Raw genomic sequence first — 22,843 nt, 5'->3', positions numbered from 1 at the left:
TGCAAATTTTGTCCGGTTGATCCACTTACATCGAACAAGTTTTCTTCCTTTAGGAAAAGGGACAAGATCCCAAGTGTGGTTCCTCATCAAGGAACTATACTCTTCCTGCATAGCTGTATCCCACTCAGAAATACCAAAAGCCTCATGAAAGGACTGCAGATTTGAGGTAGTAGCAATGAAGATATGTAGAGCATCCTTGAATTGTGAACGAGTCTGCTTGGTGTCTGATGGATCCCCAACCCAATCACTTGCAAAATGCAAGGTCTGTCTATCCCAAAGTGGACTAGAAGATGGAGAATCTAGAGGAGAATCATTAACCTGTGAATGATGACGAGGAGATGAAGGAGGTGAGTCTTCTAAATCACTCTCTGCATCAAAAGTGGAGGTAGAAGACTGCTCAAGTGAATCTGACCCATCAGAAGATCTATCATGTATTCCAAGTGACTCCAATGTCAAAGTAGAAGGCAACCCTATAACCATGCTCTGCTGGTTAAGCTGATGCAAGTAGTGAAAGTTAAGATGGCCAAACCGCTCATGCCATACTCTGCTCACATCATTAAAGTGAGTGAGCAAAACAGTCAAAGGAGGATCAGGAACAAAGTGAGAAAACATATAGAGTCGTGACTGATGATCTGCTCTCCCAACTGCAACTGTAGAATCATTGTGCAACTCACATATCTCCACTGAATCAGGAGTGAACTCAACCCGCTTGCCTAAACCTGTGTGAGTGATCTGGTGTACCGATAGGAGATTAGTTGACAATGAGGGTACATAAGGATCATCATGGAATGTGTCATTCCCCACATCAACAGACCCTCTCCCACACACCTCAACAAGAGTGTTATCACCCATCAAAATAGAAGGCATAGTACACGGCTCTAAGGATGCAAGTTCTTCCTTAGATGAAGCCATGTGGTGTGAAGCACTCGAATCAAGAACCCAAGTGGATGGTGAGGAAGCAACTGCAAAAAGGGCCTTGCCCTTTCCTTTCCCCTTGCTATTTTATTTTTCTTTGTTAGACCCTTCATTAGAACTTTGTTTGATAGACTCAGGAACACTAATATTATTCTTCTCAAGAATGTATGTCAAGTGATCAAGTTGTTTCTGCAAACATTTATGTTCATCATGACCAGGTCTTTTACAATAGGCATATTTGACCTTTTCTTTCTTAGACTTATCACCCTTGGAAGATGGTGTATCAATAGTTGCTTTTGAAGAAACCAGCATCTGATCCTTCTTCTCCTCACTATTCTTTTGTTTCTTGTCCTTACTATTGTTGTTACTACTTTGTCCTTGTTGTTCTTTTGTACTTTGGTTGGCAGCCAAGGCATGTGACTTAGAGGACTTAAGAATGCCCATCTGGATTAGCTTGTCCTGTTCTCAAGTGAGATTGACAGTAAAATCATCTAAAGATGGCATGGTGAATTGAGTACCAAGTGCACCCTTAGTAGCATAGAAGGTAGAGACAAATACAGAATATTCTGAACTTAGCTTAGAGAGAATACTAAGAATCAGTTGTTCATCTTTCTTTTCAATTCCACATTGTTTTAATTGCAGCCTTAGTGATTTTATTTTGGTGAAGAAATCTTGGATTGTGTTGAAATTGCCTGGACTCAAACTAATTAATTCATTTTCTAACATATGACCCCTCATTGAATCTTGTGTGCCAAATAGTGTTTCTAGCTTTGTCCATACTTCATTTGGTGTATCCAAAGACTCAATGTGAAATAGCAAGTCAGGAGAAACAGACAAACACAATTTTCCAAATGCCTCATCACATTTGTTAAACCACTTAGGCTTATCTTCATCTTTAGCAGGTTCAGTTTCAAGTCCCATAGTTATCCTATTTAATCCAGCTTTTCTTAAGTGAATTGTCATGCGTGATTTCCGCTCAAAGTAATTTTATGGAGTTAGGATGGGCATATTTGTTTGATCCATGATGAAGAAATGCAGAGAAGAAATGCTAGAAAGAGGAGAACCTAGCCACGACAATGCCCCCCCCCCCCCCCGCCCCCCTCCCAAGAAATATGATTTGACACTTTATTTTAGTGCATTTACAACTACCACTAGAAAGAGATACTTAGTGGTCTTGATTTCAACGCATTACAAACCCTCATGAAGAGCATATGCTAAAAGTGAAACTTGGGCACAATAATCAAGGAAACAAATAGCACCATTGCGATCTACTCGAAAAATCATGCACTTTCAAAAAAAGAATCGCCTCGATACGAGGTCGTATGAGAAAGTTATGATCCTCCGAAGTTTCCAAAATGAGAACTGTGCACAGTCACAGCTGAGAATCTGCAATTTCTGAAGAATTTATGAATGAAAATCAAAAAACAACTCCACTAGTGGATAAAGCACAAAAAAATAGCCAAGTTCATAACAAGAATCATCAAAATCGGAGTCCATATGAGCAAGAATGAGACATTTGAAAACTGCATTCAAATCTGCGACTGCCAACGGAGAGGGGTATGGCTGTAGCTTTGCATGCTCGATTCTGAAAAATATACAGCTTGCATGCAAAATTTAAAAGATACTCAGATGATTTTTCGGGGCTGCGAACAAAACCCAGAAAGCGTTTTTTTTGCTGATGTACAAAAGATGTTGCTATAGTGTAAATTAGATGCCTTTAACAGCAAAAAACGGCTCCAAAAATCAAAAAACGACCCCAGCAACCAAAATATGACATGAAAATGCTGGATCAGCTTCTTAAGTCCATCAATGGCATGTTGGAACTTGCAAAACTGATTGAAAACTCCAAATATGCAAGTTGGTTGTCAGATTTTAGATTGAAACCCCAGAGAAAAATTGTTTTTGTCAAAACTTTTCTGATTCTCAGGATCATCCAAAGATGCAAGAGAAGAGCATACTTCGTTTTTCAAAAAACTACAATAAAGTTTATTTGCCCCCTTTGAATCTCTCAAATAAAGAAACTAAAATCTACTCTTGCACATAGAAAAGCTCTGATACCATGTTAGAATCTAAAAAGATTAATAACCCAAAAAACTAGTGCAAAGAGTAAATATCTAAACTATGAATGCAAATGATACAAAATCAAAATAGCATCATAGAGTTAGTCTCCAAGAGAGTAATGCAAATGCTGGAAGCAAAATAGCATTAAGAGGATGCAAAAATAAGAGATACAAATACAAGCCAGGTAGCATGCTTATATAGGATAGGAAGAGGGAGGAGGTGGCAACACCAACCAATGAGGAGCAACCATCTATCGGACTAAAGATAGCAAAGTATCTTCTCAAGATAGTTAATGGATGCTCACATGTAGGAAGGTGACACCTCACAACCATTCACCTAATAAGACATGCTTTATTAACCTAAGCGAGATTATTAAAAGCGTATGAAAAATCTAGCAAAATAGGAAAAATAAAAAACTATACTAACATTGTTAACTAGGGAAACCCTTGCCAAGGGAAAACCCCGGTGGGGATGATACACACTAGATAATATATTGATATATATGTTCCTTGTTAGAGGATGGACCCTATTAGGAGTCAATGAGAAAATTAGGTATAAGCAGTCCCTGTTGGGAGACTTTGAATACCTATTAGGAGATTCCAACCCTATTAAAATTTGTAGTATACTGTATGCAAGAAGAGCCCACTACCCAAACATGCAATTTCAACTACAAGAAGAGCTCACTACTCAATCAAGTAATTTACTGTTATTTTCTTTCCTTGATTGATCTCTAGTCTTTAGCTCAATCTCAAATCAACAAATAGCACAAATAGCTCATATAAAACTTCACATATATCACTTTCACATATAGTCTCAATTCACAATTCACACTTGCACTTCTCTTACATACTATACCAAGATAGCACAGTTGTTATTGCAAGAAAGTCCTTTGTATAAATATCATGCCTTTACACAAATTATTGCTGGGTTGGGAGTAAACATCTAAGATGTCGGCCTTAATTGGACAAGTAATTGTTTTGTAAACAAAAAAGTTCTTTCCTTCAATTTCGCTGTCCTATATCATCAAAACATGATTTTCTCTATTCTGTACAGTCCATACAAACATCTAAGGTTATACGCATCATCACCGACATGTATACTATCTTCATGTAACTTCACTAATCATAATATGATGTCTGCAATCATGTTATAAACAAAACAATATACTATTGTAAACCAAATTCTATACTTAGACAATTTTTTGATTACCAAACACTGTGTATCTTTATTTCCAATGTTTCATGTCAGCATTTACATCATGTGTTACCATAAATGACAACAATTACATATCCCTATTATCCAAATATCAACTGTGTGTGTGTGTGTGTGTATCAATGGGGGCTATTCTAATGAAAAAGTGCACCTAAAAGTTATATTTTTTTGTTTATATCTAGAAAGACTTTGATTTATTTCAAATTTGGTGTTGTTTTGTACTTTTAACCATTGAAATTAATAAGAATAAATACTGAATTTTTTATAACAAATCATTATGTGTTCGTAATTTTCAGAAGGTGCAATTTATGAGAGGATAGCCATGTCATTAGATATCTACACACAGACATATGTACACACACACACTAACACACGCATGCGCGCACACACACACATCTATATATACATACATATACACATACACCTATACATATATACACGTAGATTGATAGATAGATGGATGTACATATATACATATATAGAGAGAGAGAGATACACACATTGGCTTATAAGGATATTAGAGGAATCATTCAAGAGAAAAAAAAATACTATAGCAAGACAATTAAACACAATAGAAAAAGATAGCAAATAAGACAACTAAAGACAAGAATATCCATATATATGGTACTTTATGGAATATACTAGATATAGGAAATTGCAATATACATTCAATATTGACTAGACAAGATAATAACATACAAGAAAGGAAACAATCAATTCAGATACTAAAGTTATGAGTTGACAGTAATTAAGGACCCCTCAAATGTGATTTAAATATTAAAAATGATCTATATTAGTGTTAGAGCAATGTGTCATGTAGGTCATTGCAATAGCCATAACTACAATATGAAGTAACATGTTTCTTATGGAAAGATATAATTCATTTGACAAGTTAGCTTGAGCTCAACATATTCATATAAAAAGTCATAAAATATGAATGTTTTTGTATTATTGACATCACCTAGATATCATAGTTACACATATAATTTAGTACCATAATTGATCACAATATTTTTATTTATCATGATTACATATTTATGTTGTGATGTTTGTGCATATGTCCTACAGTGGAATGGACCATGCTATATCATACAAAGGCAATATATAAGACATCTGGAGGAATGAGAATGAGTTACATCATATAAATATAGTAGATAATGCATACAATAGAATGGGCATGGGCTATATCATATAAGGGCACTAGATAAGGTTTTCTGTGAAATTGGTATGGGTTTCATTGTGCAAAGGCACTATTTGTGAAGGATAGTTCATATATCAGTGGAAAATAACAGTATGGGAGAATAGTATGGCCTTGTTAGGTATACCAACCCCATGAATAGGGGGTCCAATGGGAATAACTTTTTCTCTCTTTTTCTTGAGGTTGAGTCAAGGACATCCTTTTGTAATCTTTTCACCAACACATAAGGGGAGAATATTATAATTGCTAAGGAAATAACCTTTAACCATACGAGATGAGTAAGATAGAGAATGAAGTAGAATAGTGTAAAATTTCTTCTAGGTACACAAACCACAAGATGTATGTGACCAAGTAGGACAAATTTGTTGTTCTTAGATCTAGGGAAGTGACAATGAGGGCACCTTTTCATGTCTTTCTTGTCTTACTCCATGGGAGTATAATATATGATACTTTCATGACCTTAAAAATGCATTGTATTGATTTGATTAAAAAAGGTAGGAAAAAGGGTCCTAACCCCAAAAAACAACAAAGAGCACATACCATCTCCGCCTTGGGCCAATATAGCCAAGTAGCAGAGAAACATACCCTAACCTTAGCAGTTAGAGTTACACCCAAAACTTACAAGATATCAAAATTATTCAAAATCAATCACATTCTTTGAATAGTTTAAACCATCCACACCTAGAACTAACTTAAGTCTAAACTTTAAACTACTAAACTTACTAGCCAAATTAAATCTCTTACCACCCCAACAATAGTGGGGATTATCAGAGTTATTATTTAACTTAAGAAATCTCAACAACGTCCAAGGAAAAGAAAAGTACTTTAAGAAACCAATATTGAAATAGGAAACCACTAGAAAACCCATTAAGAACAAGAAACACACGAATAAGAATCTAGGCATGTTTAATGTTCTCTCAATCTTCATTAACGTACTTGATTTCTTCAATCAATTTCTTGACCTACATGGCACTCTTTATCTTGTCACACTTCTCGTCCTTGGTTTGGCTTGCCTTTCTCAGTTTACTCTTCCCATTGATCACCCCAAACACAACCTTTCTCATCATTTCCTTTTGCACCTTGTAGATGGTGGAAATAACCACTCCCAGTTTAAGTTTAGTGATTTCTTTTTTGAACTTATTGTTTAGCTCTTCAATCTTTTCATTAATTTTAGCAACAAAAAAAATTCACTATCATTTTTAAGTCTTCTAGATGCCTTTGGACAATAGGAGGGGAAAATTATTGCTCCCCAACTTTAGTTTTACTATAAGATTCTTGGGGAAACTAGGTTTCCGCATCAGTATCCTCCACTTCTACTTCAAAATTTGCATCTTCAAAGGAGCAAACCCCAACTTTCTCTAGCACTTCCTCCACTTTCGTCTCTTCCGCCTTATCCTCCATTTTGGAATTGTTAGATTACTCCTTGCTTTCTTCTTTATAAATCTTCCCTATTTGGCTTTTTAATCTTGCTTATCTTCTCTTCCCAGAACTAGAGTTCATCTTTTTATTTTTGGTGTCCATAGCTCTATCATCTGCCTCAAAATCAAAAAATTCCTCCCCATCATTATTGTCCATATCAGTAATGTCTTCTGTCATTTTCCTTTTTTAGGGGTACTAGCAGGGCTAGATTTAGTTGAAGCATTCTTTTATTTGTTGGGGGCTTGAGAAAGAGGTATTGTATTGTTACCTAATAATTACAAACATTGGAAGATTAAATCGACAAGAGAATCTTGTTATGCATCAATGTTTCCTATTCCAAGATTTTAGCAACTACTTAAGCAAGACTTATTAATAGAGAATTCAAAACATCAAGAAAATAATGCGACTTACATGTGAGTAGGTCACCACGTGCTCATAAAAAAGAAAGAGAAAAGCCAAAGAAAAATTACCCACAAAAGGGTTGCACCATAGGAAAAACGAACAAGTCAGCCATCCCTATGCACTGGAAAACACCCTCATATGTCTCTCCAACAAAGAATTTGTGAACCTAACATTTGGAAGTGAGAGAGAAGGCAACAATTAGGTGTAAATTTTTGGGAATGAAAACCACAACCACATGAATAGTCAAACCTGAACAAGGAGACATAAGATCTAGACAAAAAATAGTTGCATCAAAACTGAAGTTATAGGTGAGAAACTCTTGCACAAGAAGTCCAATGAGCACTAATCATATGCATAGCCAAAGGAACTACCTCTCAGATTAGGGAAACTTGAGAAAAATTCTTTCTACATAAGAAAAGGAGAGATAACTCATAGAGGAGAGATAACTCATAGAGGAGAAGATATCGTCCACATATCCAATGTCAACACAACCCATCACCATTGTCCTCCCCATCTCCCCATCACAAAGGGTTCTAATACCTCTTCCTCCCACTTCTCCTTTCATTCTTGCTCCTACTCCTCCCTTCATTTAGAGTTGTTTCTATTGTCTTTACAATTGTTGAATCCTCCCTCTTACCAATTAAAAGTCATTTCAAAGACATCAAGATTGTCAAAAAAGTTGACATTTAATGACACTATATTAAAAGCAAAAGAAATAATACATTTCATTGTTCATTGCAAAAACTAATAAAAAATTGGAAAAAAAATGCAAAGAGAATATTATATAATTTAAACCAATTAAAACAAGAAACAACGCACTCGTATAACGAACTTTCCTATGTTTATTATTAGAATATATTTATCCAAACTTTAATGAAAATAATACTTATATTTTATTAGCGAGTTACTGTGGATTAATTTGAGAGAGACCGATAATGACAGTTAACCTAATCAAAGAAAAATATGCAAGGATGACAATCTTACAACTTTTTATTAGGCCTACTTTATTATCTTTTGCTTGTAGGTATGTATCATGCAAATTTCACATCCATTATGAGCCCTGTTTGAAAGGTAAGTCCGTGTTCCCTGTTTGATGGTTTAGGATATTATCCGTGACTTGTGGAAGCATATAATTAGTTGATTGTTTTCCCCTCAAAATACCATCTAATTATTTTGGTTCAAAAGTCAATAATCTGCAATATGAGAGACTTCTGGACACATGTAATAAAATAAAGACGTTCATTCTTTTTCTTCCTAAATAGTTTAGCTAGTTGTTTCAAACTCAATAATCAATACTCTGCAGTCATATTTTTTTCACTTTCTCAAATTCCAAGCATTAAAGAACGCTCACAGATTACTCAGAAAGAAGTCCCATTGTAATCCCATTGTAATCAGAATGGATAGAACAATTTTAAAGACGGTTACCTTTGAATTTTTGTTGGCATTTTCAATATGTGGTTTGCTGAATGCACAACCAGGTTAGTGTTGAAAGGCTACTAATTCTCCCTCGCGTGTCTAGTTAGGTATTGGTAAACCAAGGATTGATACAATTTTATCAAAGTCACGGCAGCTATAACTGATGCAAACATTTCATCATTAGAGTCTAAGTCAGAGTCTCCTCTAGTTCTTCAGTACATCAGAATTTTTCTGTTATAAGGATTGATTTGTTAGAATTCTATATTATAACCAGTACAAATAAATCATAACCAATGATCATGGATAGTCTACAGTTCTGCTAATAGTTTGATTTGTAACTAATCTGTGTTGTAATCAATTTTTATAATCAATAACTATAATCTCATTTTTCCATTGTAGCAGTTTTTCTTGTTGTGTTTACTTGTTATTTTCTGTTCTTTAATTTAGGACCAGAACAGGTTAGATTCAAAGGGCTATTGAAGTTTGTAGCAAGTTACAATGGGAACGAGAAGGTCGAAAGAGAAAAAAGAAATTCAGGCTTGCTAAGCTCATCTAAGATCTATTTAGGTTGGTGATGAGAAGAATTTTTTCAATAGAAAAGTGAAATATAGTTGAGGAAAGGAGATTGTAGTTTGGATATCTCATGTAGTTTCTTATCTTTATTTATTTTTTGTGAATAATGCCTTTGAATAAGTGTTGAGGCTGAGAAAAAGTGGAAGTGTGCACAAAATAAGATAAAAGGAGGTCAAAAAGAGGTAGAGGAGGATAGAAGTTGTCATTTGATAAGAGAATGATATTGTTAAATGTTCAACTATTAAGTTTTTAAATTTTGGTAAGCAATTAGGCAGGAGTGCTCAGTAAAGTTTGGATCTGGCAAGCACCAACACTATGGCTCAATGGGAGGTGTTGATAAGATAAAGGGTTTCACACCTAAATTTACAAGGGACTAGACATCAAGATTGTAGCTCAATGGAAGGTGTTTATAAGACACGAGAGTTTCACACCTAAATCTACAATGGACTAGACATCCAGATTGCCATAGCTAATGGTTAGTGAATCCAAAGAGAATAATCTGATTTCCTAGGTTTGATTCAAGAATTTTGAGACTTATGATATAGTTTTGTGTAAGTTTTAAGACTTGATAGAATTGGAAAAAGAGACAATGATGAATTTGAAGATTTTAGATGGTGATGAGTTTTTGTGATCAATAGAAACCACTTGCATGCAAAATTTGTCACCAGCTACGAACCATATTATGAATGTCAAAGTTTATGATAAACTAAAGATCATTTCAGAACTGCATTGAAAAGCTTCAGTTAGAATCCTTAATCTATTTATCTCTGTAGTTGTTTAATCAGTATAAATAAATCACAGCATTCTAATAATTATAGATAGTTTACAACTGTGTTACTAGTCTGATTTGTAATTGATCTCTGATTTTTCCGCCATATAAAACTCTCCATAAATGAAATAAGAGGTATTGTAATCAGTTTTTATAATCAATGTATAAAATCTCCTTTCTCCATTATTGCAGCTTTTACTCTTGTGTTTATTTTGGATTTATTTATTTTTCTTTCAGTTAGATATTCGCAGAACTAATGTTATATTCACTAGAGGCTAGCTTTTATATATGTACAGGATTCATCAGTCTGGATTGTGGAGGAGAAGGGGGATATAATGATACACGTGGCATTAGCTGGATCTCAGATGATGAGTACATTAACACAGGTGAAGTAAAGAACATTTCAACTGATCAGTCAGAGGTGGAAAAGCCATTGAGATATCTTCGGAGTTTTCCTCAAGGCAAGTGAAATTGCTACAATTTACCCGCTCTGCTCGGAAGAAAATACTTAATTCGTGCCTGTTTCTTATATGGTAACTATGATCGCCGTGACTCACAACCACAATTTGAATTGCTGGTTGACGCTAATTTTTGGGTCACTGTTACAATAAAAGATAGTACTCAGACATATTGCAACGGGATAAACACTATGGCCAGAAGTCCCTCTATTGATGTGTGTTTTGGTCGCAGTACGGATGACGTTCCTTTCATTTCAACCTTGGAATTTCGCCTGCTCATGCCGGCTATGTATGAGGCTGTAGGATATCATCTCTCTTTATTGAGCACAATACATAGGGATTATGGAGCTTTGTCAAAGTCTCAAATAAGGTAGTTTCTCTCTGTCATTTTTACTATTTATTCCTTTTTTAATAGATTATTATTGGTGGAAGTCTGTAAAAACTCAGGACAGCTCTCATACGCCTTTGTGAAAGGCGGATGGACAAAATAAACTAAAATGGAAAAATACATTCTATTAACCATTTCATCCAGATGCTGGTCTTTGATTGTTTCTGGTGTAAATTAACCGATATAGAACAAATAAAATTTTCTATAACTATCTAAAAATAAATGATTTCTAGAACTTACCTAACCCTATTTGTCAATCCAAGAATTTCTAAAATCCTCTATTATGATTTTACATTTCATTTGAGTAGGAAATTACACACTCTAACAAATGTTGATATTGTGAAGGCCAACAATCATCATTGTTCCCTCCAATAATCGAGTCTCTTGGTTTCCTGCTGCTCCTGCTCATTTTGTAAACAACTTTTTCTTATTAATTCAATACTCTGCAGTCTGGAGCCACTATTGTGGTGAACCAGGATAAATCCGGTGTTGCGTATTTCTTCTTATTGCGACATTTAATTTCTTTGTTTAAATCCTTTCAATTGGTATCAGAGCACGAGGTGTGCAGATTGGAAAATCAGTGTTGAATTTTTCGGAAAGATGGAGGATTTGAAAATAGAGAAATTTACAGGCAAGAATTACAGCCTGGGGAAAGTGCAGATGTGTTCCTTGCTGGTTAAGCAAGACTTGGCTCTTGCAATCGAAGGAAAGTCTAAGAAACCGTCTACAATGATTGATGAAGATTGGCAAAAGATGGATGACAAGGCGATGGCATCCATTTTTCTCTCACTAGCGAAAAATGTCTTGTTCAATGTCTCAAATGAGACGTCAACGAAAGATGTTTGGGACAAACTTCAGAATATGTATCAAACGGCGTCGGCTGCAAACAAAATCTTCATTATGAAGAAACTCTACAAACTGAAAATGAAGGAAGGGATTGCAATGTCAAATCATATAAATGATTTGAACACCCTATTATGTCAAGCAAGCTCGGTTGGTATGACTCAAGATGATGAATCCAAAGCAATCATCTTGTTATGTTCTTTACCTGACAGTTGGGATCCCGTAGTTATAGCTGTAAGTACTTCAAGCTCTACGAAGTCAAAGCTGGCCTATGATGAAGTTGTTGCCACTTTATTAAGTGAAGACATGAGAAGGAGTAACAAAGACTCCTCATCCGGTGATGCTCTCACTATGATCAGCACTGAGAGAAGAGGAAGAAGCCATCATAGAGGAAATAATAATTACAATCAGCGAAGATCAAAGTCACCCAATCGTTCAAGGTCAAGAGGTAGGAATGGTGAATGCTGGTTTTGTGATAAGCCTGGCCACACAAAGAGAAATTGTTGGGCTTACAAGAAAGCACAAGAAAATGTGAGAAACATGGAAGCAAATACAACCTATGAGAAAGATGAAAGTGCTTTAGTTCTTTCTACAAGTGACACAAAATCAGATTCTTGGGTGATAGATTCCGGAGCTTCTTTCCATGCTACTTCATGTACGGATTATTTCACAAACTACCATGGTGGTCAATTTGGAGAGGTATTTCTTGGAGACAACAAATCCTGCGAAATAGTTGGCAAAGGTGACATTTTGTTACCGCTGGAAGATGGAGGGAAATGGTTGTTAAAAGATGTTCGCCATGTTCCCAAATTAAATCGAAATCTAATTTCGGTTAGTCAGCTCTTTGCCCAAGGATATTATCCATTCTTATATTTCGATACTTGGAAAGTTACCAAGGGTTCAAGAATAATTGCCAAGGGAAACAAAGTTAGCAATCTTTATCTCCTTGAGAAGCCTACTGAAATAGGGGCTGCTATGATAGTCATGGGCAGCGATGCAGCACTTTGGCATCAAAGATTAGGCCACATGAGCAAAAAGGGCCTTGAGATAATGCTCAAAAGGGATCAACTACCTGGTCTCCAATCAGAAAACTTGCAATTTTGTGAACATTGTCTTTACGGAAAACAAAAGCGGGTCAGCTTCTTGAAAGATGGACATGATCTCAAGGAGAAACCATTGGAACTTGTACACTTGGATGTCTTTGGTCCGGTTGAGGTAAGCTTTTTAGGAGGTTCAAATTTTTTTGTTACATTCCTTGATGACTGTACTAGGAAAGTATGGATATATATGATGACAAATAAATCTGAAGTCTTTTCTAAGCTTAAAGTTTTCAAAGCTCTTGTTGAAAACCAAAGGGGCCATAAGATCAAATGTTTAAAAATGGATAATGGAGGTGAGTTTTGTTCGTTGGAGTTCGACAATTATTGTGCAGATAATGGTATTCGTAGGGTGAAAGTTGTGCCCTACACCCCTTAAGAAAATGGGGCAGCGGAAAGACTCAATAGGACAATAATGGAGAAAGCTAGGTGTATGCTTTCAAATGCAAGATTGGGCAAAGAATTCTGGGCTGAGGCATGTAATACAGCCGTATATCTCATTAATCGAAGTCCTTCTTCAAGGTTGAACTTCGGAATTCCAGAAGAGGAATGGCAAGGTAGAAGACTCTCTTATTTTCATCTTAAAGTTTTTGGTTGTCTGGCTTTTGCACATGTGCCCAAAGAAAAAAGAAGCAAGCTGGATCCTAAATCCGAGCCTTGCATATTCGTTGGCTATGGAGAGGATCAGTTTGGCTTCAGGCTTTGGAGCTTAACTGATAAGAAGATTATTAGAAGCAGAGACGTTGTCTTCAATGAGAAAACATTTCCAGCATTAAATTCTCAGTAAATGTCTGAAAAAGAATTTGTGCCAATCGCTGCACAAAGGAATGTTGGATTGAATCCACAAACAGTTTCTAACACTATTTCATATAGTCCCACTTTTGTACTATTTCCAAATTTTTCATCTTCTTCCACTCCTGGGAACACAGGACATGATGATAGTTCTACACAAGAGTTTTTTTGATATCTCTTCTCATGACAGGAATTTGTCTCTCCATCACGATCAAGCTTGTAAAAGTTTTTCAAACCAAAGTACAAGGGATCCTCTTACTACAATGGGCTATCAGTCAAAGGACTATAATGCTCATCCACCGATGCAAGGTGGGCAAATAGAACTGCAGGACATCAATCTGGAGGATGAGAGTAATTCACAGGCTGTGCCAATTGATATCCATGGCAATCTTGTCTATATACAGAGTACTCACAATAAACGTATGTCACTATATCCATTTGAGCATGGTGGAAACTCAAGACACAATCTTGGCAATACACATGGGCAATTTCAGAGTGTAGGTCCAACTAATCTGTAGCCTGCACATAATCCGCAAGGGGCAAATGAAAACCAGGTTCAAACGCACATAACAGAGGTGAATGTACAGGGTGCAGAACTCCATTTGCAATGTGTTAGAGCTATTTCACAGGGTCTACAAATTGATTTGCAGGACGTTAATGTGCAGGGTAATCATGGTGGGAGCACAGACCAACATCTTGGTAATTCACGGGAACAGCTTCATGCAGAGGAGACAGTTTCACGGCAGTTTCATGGCAGTCAAAGACCCTTTCACTGTGTAGGTAATATGGCAGGTAGAGGTAACATGTCTCCAAATCAACATAGTTTACATACCGGTTTTGAGGCACCCAATACAAATATATCACAGGGAGAAGGCATACTTCATAATAATCTGTTCTCAAGCAGCAGAGAGGGCATTCAACATTTAAACCAGCGAACTAGTGAAACCGGTTCTCCATTTGAATTGGTTCAACCAGAGAACAGAGAACCCCAAATGAGAAGATCCACTAGAGAACAGAGAATGCTGACTAAATTCTCTGATTATGAATTATTGTACGCTGAAGAAGCAGAGCCTTCAATTCTAGTTTCAGAATTTTCAGAACCGTCTATATTCAAAGCAGCTCTCAAAGATGTCAATAGTGATAAATGGCAAACAACGATGCATGAAGAAATGGATTCTTTACTCAAGAATCGGACTTGGGATTTGGTATCTCTTCCGCCTAATCGAAGACCACTTAGGAACAAGTGGATATATCGTGTGAAAGATGAAGCGGAAGGCAATAAACGCTTCAAAGCCAAATTGGTGGTAAAGGGATTTGATCAAAAACAAGGGATAGATTTCAATGAAATCTTCTCACCAGTTGTCAAAATGACAACTATCCGAATTGTTCTGGGATTAGCAACAGCATGGGATCTTGAATTAGAACAACTTGATGTGAAAACCGCTTTCCTACATGGTGATGTAGAAGAAGAACTGTACATGGAGCAGCCACAAGGGTTCGTAAAGAAGGGACATGAACACCTTTATTGCAAATTAAATTGGAGCTTGTATGGCTTGAAACAAGCCCCAAGACAGTGGTATGTAAAATTTGACTGCTTCATGGCTGAGCATAATTTCACAAGATGTGAATCAGACCCATGTGTCTACTTCAAGAAACTTCCAAGTGGAGAGTTTGTCATCCTTCTTCTTTATGTCGATGACATGTTAGTAGCTAGCACAAACAAAAGAATCGTTAATGAGTTGAAGCAAAAATTGGCAAGCCAATTTGCAATGAAAGACTTAGGGGTGGCCAAAAAGATTCTTGGCATGACAATCACAAGGGATAGGAAAAAGAGAGAAATCACTTTGTCTCAAAAACAATACATTGACAAAGTTGTTGAAAGATTTGGCATGGCTGAATCAAAAGTAACTCCTATTCCTCTTGCTGGTCACTTTCGATTAAGTTCTGAATTATGTCCTCAAACACAGGAAGAAAAAGAATTTATGGAGAAAATTCCATACAAATCAGCCATTGGTAGTATTATGTATGCTATGGTTTCTACTCGCCTGACATTGCTCATGCGGTGGGAGTTGTGAGCAGGTTCATGAGCAATCCCGGAAAAGCTCATTGGGAAGCCGTCAAATGGATACTAAGGTATCTAAAAGGCACTTCAGATTATGTTTTATGTTTTGGCGGAAACAAAATTCAGTAACAAGGTTACACTGATTTTGATCTTGCTGGAGACTTGGATAAACGAAGGTCTACCACTGGTTACACCTTCACATTTGCTGGAGCTGCGATCAGCTGGGCATCACGGTTGCAACATTCCATTGCTCTTTCTTCAGCTGAAGCTGAATACTTAGCTCTTTCCGAGGGTGCAAGGGAAATGATTTGGCTTCAACGGTTACTTGGTGACTTGAAAGTTCATCAAAATGAATATAATCTATTTTGTGACAGCCGTAGTGCGATCTTCATGGCGCATAATCAGTCATCCCAACGTCACTCCAAGCATGTTGATGCACATGCTCACTTTGTTCATCATGCAGTCGAAGAGGGCAAGTTGAATGCTGTCAAGATTGACACCAAGATCAATCCGGCTGATATATTCACGAAGGTTGTTGCCAAAGAGAAGTTTGAATGTGCTAGAACTTCTCTTGGGCTTGTGAAGAAAAGATAGATCATTCTTTGAGCAGGGTATTGGGTGATCAGTTGCAGCATTGGTTGTCCTTCAGGTGGGAGTTTGTTGATATTGTGAAGGCCAACAGTCATCATTGTTCCCTCCAATAATCGAGTCTCTTGGTTTCCAAAGACTCTTCATTTGTAATATTATTGGAGCCCATTTATATGCTGCTCCTGCTCATTTTGTAAACAACTTTTTCTTATTAATTCAATACTCTGCAGTCTGGATTGCAACATTTAATTTCTTTGTTTAAATCCTTTCAACAAAGTCATGGTATTTAGCATATGGTAAATGTTTAAATATAAGGAGAATCATACAGTTTTGATGCTTTTTTTAGATTAATTTGGGTAAGAGAAATTTGGGTATCTTAGTTAGTATTGTTGGAATAGGAATAGAAAATTTGGAATATGTTTTCAATTTTCTATTTTGGTTCGTCAATTGGAATAGGGAGGAGGAATACATATTCCCACTTTGCCTCTAAAATGAGCTTATACCAATTCCAAAAAATAGCTGTAATTAGAATAGCCATTCCTATTCCCAATATGCATACCTATTCTTCATTCCTGCGGTCTCTGCTATGAACCTTACTTATTCCATCATAAAGGGATTTTTCAGAATGAAAATAAATTAATTTAGCAAATTAATTTCAACTTCAAGAGTATGATATTATTGATAGTTAAGATTGTTTGTATAAGTCTAAGAGATACATAAACAATTATTTACTTTAAAGTCAAATTTGATCCTTTAGAATTAAAACTTAATACTTAAACCAATTAATTTTAATCAAGAATATTAATTTTTTGATATTCATATTGTTTATGTTTTTGTTTTTGGGTTCTTTTCTACTTTAATATCAAGATTGAATACACTTTTGATCTATCATTTTCTTCTTTATGTGCACACTTTCATTTTCTAATGATGAATCACAGAAATATGAAGTCTATTGAATGAAAAACAATAACATGAATAAGTTGATGACATAATGCTAGTTAAGGAGGTTTTCCATTTATAACAAATAAATAACTATTAAATTTAAAATTAAATTTCAATGTTCAAAATACAAGCACAATTTTACTCAATTAATCTCAAATCCTTTAGGCAAGATATTTATGTATTTTAATAAAGTTTATACATGGTTTAGTCCATAAATAGTCACTGACTTTGAAATGGTTTTGCAGATATCCAGATGATGAATTTGATAGGCTATGGGTAAAGGGACAAATAATTGATACAGATTATAGGAATACCACTAATTTCATTCCTTCAAAAGACGAGTTCAAAATACCAGCAGCTGTTTTAGAAACCGCCCTGGTGAGCCGCAACAAGAGTGTTGGAAATATCAGATGGAATTCAAGTGTTCCAGAGTCTGGTGAATACTATTTTGTGATGTGCTTTGCTGAAGTAGAGGAACTCGGAGTTAATGCAATAAGGCAGTTTAATATAAGTATCAATGGATATGCATGGTCTAGTGTAACATTAGAAAACTACCTGGATACGATTGTTCTCAAGTATGGACCCATAAAAGTTGATAGCTTGGAAAATGTTGAATTTTCTCTTGATCCTACCAATCGATCGAGCACGGGTGCCATTATCAATGCCCTGGATATCTATCAGTATAGTAGGCTACAAAACAATGGAACTAAGAGTGAAGATGGTTTGTATTGCTTTAAATTGTTATATCGTGGTTTTTCTCTAAAGAAAATTGAATGGCATACTAATTTTTTTTATCAGTTTTACAGTAAATGCACTAGCTGATGTTGTGAGGCATTTCAATCTTGAGAGGGAGTGGATGGGTGATCCCTGTTTCCCAGAGAATTACGCTTGGGATTGGGTGGACTGCAATCAAGAATCCTCACCTAGAATTATCGCAGTGTAAACATTTGCCTTCAGTTAATGGTGCTATTGATGTTTATATGATACCAAGTCGTCCAAGGGAATCAGTTAATTACTATTATTATCTTAGTTTGGTTATGTATTGTTTATTGTTCAGAATCATTAGATTTGTTCAATTTTAAATTTGAACTTATATTTTTTAACATTAAATAGGCAGATAAATTTGATTTGGCTGTTTTACTAATCAATTTTTTTAAAATTGATTTTTAAAATATCTTTCATCTTTATTCTGAACACGATTCTAGTGTCTAGTTTACACTTGTTTCTCCATCTGCCTCTCTACTATTATAGAATTTCAATTGACGATGAAGAAATTTAATGTACAGGACATTATCCAATAAGCATCTGAATGGCACCATACCTCCAAGCTTCGCTAATCTCTCTGCTCTTGTTATGTTGTCAGTATCAAATCCTTACAGGCCACTTTTATGTTTAAATCACACTTAACATTGACTTAGCCTGTTATACTTTTAATTCAGTTATTCATAAACATTTCCGTTCAGAGATGACTTCCTGTGTTGTCATCTCCAAAGAGAAACAAAGGGGAAGTTTTCTCCGAACTGAAACATCATTGAAGACTTAGTGTGTGCTGTTTAAAGAAAGCCGTCAATATGACCAAAAACTTTATTCTTATCACTGACTACAGGGATTTGGCAAGAAATAATTTGAGTGGTTCAATACCAGAGGCTCTGGCTACTCTTTCAAATCTTAAACAACTGTGAGTCACAACATATACATCTGGGTATTTCTAGCTCATGCTATATTACTCATACTATGTACAGTATTGCGAGAAATTTTCTTTTCGAGATACAGGTATTTGTCAGACAATGACTTAAATGGATCAGTGCCCATGGGTCTCTCCGAGAAAAAGCAACGTGGAAAACTCGTTCTGAGGCAAGTGTTTTGTTTTTAAAAATGCAAATCAATCAGTAATCATGTTCCCCATGTGATGATATTCATAGTCTTAAACTTTCTGTTGATTTTGCAGTGTTTATGGCAATGGAAAACTTTGCCAAGAAGCCACTTGCAAGAATACCCAAAAAAGACGCACGACAAAAACACTAGTTGTTGGGTTAATAGTAGCAGGGGTTGGCGCACTTATCACCATAACTGCAATATTATTCTTCATCAAACTTAAATCAAGAAGAAAAACTGAAAAAGGTAAGTCACCTTAAATCATTTCCCTCTTTAATTTTGGGTCTTCATTTTGATAGAAGCCCCTTGGGACAATGCAGGGAATACTGAAACGGGTCATTTAGATGTTGACAAATTCGATGGATGTCGATCGTTCAGTTATGAAGAGGTAAGAGTTATAACTAGTAACTTTCAGACCGAGATTGGAAAAGGAGGATACGGATCCGTTTTTCTAGGTTGTATTCAAGACAATGATGTGGCTGTCAAAATCTTGTCTGATGAATCACGTCAGGGTGCCATAGAGTTTTCCACAGAGGTATAACAAAGGATTCATTCATATCGATTTTATATTTTAAATTTTAAGAATTATAGCCTCTAGCACTCTTTAAGTGAAGTGATTAGTAAGAGATTTATAAAAAATTAAATTAAATTACGATATTGTTATCAGAATTCAATTTTATAGTTTATCCGTCAAATTTATTAATTTGTGAATCACTAGTATAATTTCAAGAAAATCTATCTATCATGAAAATGAATGGTCTGCTTAGTACTCATTGCATCTACATGATTCTTAATAAGGTGAAGGATTGGGCTTCCCAAGTCACCTATAACAGTGCTACGACAACTCAAGCACTTTTTTTTTTTTGATGAATAGTCCTTTTCTATTAAAAAAGAATACTAAGAATACAATTCACAAAAAAGGGGCCGGGGGATACAAGATCAAGAGTCTCCTCCAATTTTAAGCCCACTTGGCTTGCAATCCCATTTACAAAACCTTCATCAAGTATTATGAACAACTCATTCAACTCATCAATTGAAAAGTAGAAGACATGGGTCTGAATTTGACCCATAAACTACATAGATGAATCCTACACAGCTGAACATGGTTCATAAATTTAACCTGGAAACTGCTCATTAAATATGGATCAATGAGTTTGATTCAGAAGCTACTCATGAAAAATGGGTCAATGAGCTTGACCTATAAACTACTCAGCTGAATCCAAATAACAATATTGTAACATTATAAAAATTTTGATTCTTTAATATCTAGTTTATACAATTTTATTATCATACATTATATGAATCTTTTTACATCAATATTTTGAATCACATTCTGTGATCTATCATATAATAGTAGAAAATTTAGAATATGCTATAAATGTGATCTGTTGATATAAATCACAAAGTGTAACTAAAACATCTTCAGACAACCATATCCAAAGATAGCCAACAGTTAAAATCTTTAATGTCTTTGATAAGTATAATTGAAATTATGAACAATTGCTCCTGCAGGGAGATCTGATCTCCACACTCGAACTTACGGGTATCTGTCAATTTCGTTGACCGCTGCAGGTAGAGATTCTCTCAAAATTACACCACAAGAATCTAGTGAAATTCTTAGGTTACTGCAAAGAAGACCAAAATTTGGTTCTTATATATGAATACATGTCTAATAGAGACCTTCGACATTTTCTGGATGGTATGCTTCAAGACAATGCTCAATTCTATGACTTTTGGAAGAATGTTCCCTGGTTCCCTTAACAAAAGTCTGTGTTGCTTGGTTTCAGATGAAACTTCTTCAAGAAATACCCTAGACTGGGAAAGACGACGCAACATTGCATTAGATGCTGCCCAAGGTAAGAAAGAAATACTCTAGAATGGGAAAGAAAACTTGAAAAATATCATGGGTTCTAACTATTGGTCATCTTTTAGCAGGGTTGGAATATCTGCACGTAGGATGCAAACCAAGCATTATTCACAGAGATGTAAAAAGCTCTAATATCTTGTTGAATGACCAACTGGAAGCGAAAATAGCAGATTTTGGGTTGTCAAGGATGGGACCATTGGATGGAGCTACACACGTATCTACCCTTGTCAAGGGTACCTTTGGATACCTAGATCCAGAGTAAATATGTTTTCTTTTCCTTACTGATCTCAATTCAATTATATATCTGAATTACATAAGAATTTTTTATCATTCAACTCTTACAATCCACAAAATTCATGTATGATGTAGAAAACCCTGCCCCTGCTTTGTTTATCTCACACCGATTTACCTTTGAAACAAGGAAAAGGTCTCACATAATTACGCTACCAATCTATAATCTTAGTATACGAGTTTATTTGTAATATCTATAATTCTTTTCCAATAAGGTGTTGAGCTGTTGAATATAACAAAGTAATTTGATCAAACACTTATGCCTTAGTCATATCAAATGATAGGTTAAATGCTTTCTTCAAGAGATTAGTTTATGCTTTTGAATCATTAAAAGAAGAGTTTCCTGATTATTATTCTGAAGATTGCACGTTGTTATTTAAACAATTTTTTAAATTTTTTAAATTTCATTAATATAATGATAACACTTATTATTTGGTTTTTTAACAGATATTATATTACACACCAATTGACAAAAAAGAGTGATGTTTATAGCTTTGGGATTGTTTTGATGGAGATTATTACTGGAAAACATCCTTACTTTGTAGAGGACTCTATATCTGGTAATGAACATGTACAAATCAACAATTGGTTAAGTATAGTTTTTTTTAAAAAAAAAATTCAAATTAAACATAGATTAATTATAAATTTCTTAATATTATTTCAAAAGAATTATATTGAAAATTCAAAATATCTAATTTGTAGAATTGATACTCAATTATCACTTGTTTATGTCAGGTAAGGACATCCCTATTAAACAATGACATAGAGAACATTGCAGATCCTAATTTACTTGTAAACTATAGTAAAGAGGCAATGTTGAAAGTGGCAAATTTGGCAATGGCTTGTACTTCACCTCATTTTAAGAATAGGCCTACAATGAGTGAGGTAGTGTTACAATTAAAGGAAACAAGTGGATTCCAAACATATGGCTATTCAAATGTGGAATTACATGACAATGCATCCTCTTCTTTACAATGCTCTCGGAATGTTGACTCTGACGTGTCATTATATTCAGTTGGTAGATGAGGTAGAAGATAATATTACAAAATGGGCAAGAGAATACCCATTAGCTCTTGTAATGTGGACTCATAGGTATGGTTATAGTAAGTTGGTAAATGAGGTAGAAGAAGATACAAACTCAATGTGTAATTATATTAAGTTGGTAAATGAGGTGGAAGATGTTATGAAATGCATAATGGAATATGCATAGCAAATCAAAATAGTAATAATGAATTCTTACCAATATTTTGGATTATTTTTTATTTTTTTCATTGCAATAGCTTATCATAACATTTAGTAAAGAGCATTAGCATTTCACAAAAATAAATATTGTTGAGCTAAACTTTTATAGGATCACTTTTGACATCCATGGTGTGTCCTTTTATAGAAGTATCCGATCAATATTTATCACCTGATTTATGTTAGCAATATTTATATAATAAAGTTTTAATTATTATCATATACCCCAAATTTATTTATTTCATTTGTTCTTACCTTGAAATTAGTTACATAATTCTTCTCCATTTCAAAAAATCATTTGTAATTTCTTAGATTTTCGTCTACATTGTCTATTAACTACTTATTATCTGTATCATTTTGATGGTGATTCATCACTTTTTTTGCAAATGGAATTCTCATTATAACTCTTGCATATGGAAAAGGTAATAAACGAAAT

General features: G+C 35.1%; 1 protein-coding gene across 1 annotated transcript; it reads left to right on the top strand.

Annotated features, from left to right (window-relative positions):
• Nucleotides 1-8,609: 8,609 nt before the first annotated feature.
• On the top strand, nucleotides 8,610-22,423 carry LOC149560474 (putative leucine-rich repeat receptor-like protein kinase At2g19210). Its single transcript, XM_089824697.1, has 15 exons — nucleotides 8,610-8,685; nucleotides 9,071-9,671; nucleotides 10,262-10,793; nucleotides 17,381-17,856; nucleotides 17,942-18,074; nucleotides 18,422-18,493; nucleotides 18,742-18,813; nucleotides 18,909-18,989; nucleotides 19,084-19,256; nucleotides 19,331-19,545; nucleotides 20,583-20,709; nucleotides 20,798-20,866; nucleotides 20,946-21,135; nucleotides 21,616-21,757; nucleotides 21,904-22,423. The coding sequence occupies exons 3-15, from the start codon at nucleotides 10,615-10,617 to the stop codon at nucleotides 22,192-22,194; spliced, it is 2,220 nt and encodes a 739-aa protein (XP_089680823.1). The 5' UTR covers nucleotides 8,610-8,685; nucleotides 9,071-9,671; nucleotides 10,262-10,614; the 3' UTR covers nucleotides 22,195-22,423.
• The last annotated feature ends 420 nt before the right edge of the window (nucleotides 22,424-22,843 follow it).

Source organism: Cupressus sempervirens, chromosome 4 (assembly GCF_028749045.1).
Source record: "Cupressus sempervirens isolate cs-2001-9-10 chromosome 4, ASM2874904v1, whole genome shotgun sequence".
NCBI lineage: Eukaryota > Viridiplantae > Streptophyta > Pinopsida > Cupressales > Cupressaceae > Cupressus > Cupressus sempervirens.
The sequence above is the reverse complement of the archived record's forward strand: the minus strand, read 5'-3'. Positions and strand labels throughout refer to the sequence as shown.

What these genes read in the sequence shown, in the direction of transcription:
- LOC149560474 (XM_089824697.1), top strand. Translation starts at nt 10,615, where the DNA reads ATGGCCAGAAGTCCCTCTATTGATGTGTGTTTTGGTCGCAGTACGGAT. An exon ending in TCACCTAGAATTATCGCAGT is followed by an intron (nt 18,075 to 18,421) that starts GTAAACATTTGC and finishes TTTAATGTACAG; the next exon opens with GACATTATCCAATAAGCATC. An exon ending in ATGTACAAATCAACAATTGG is followed by an intron (nt 21,758 to 21,903) that starts TTAAGTATAGTT and finishes TGTTTATGTCAG; the next exon opens with GTAAGGACATCCCTATTAAA.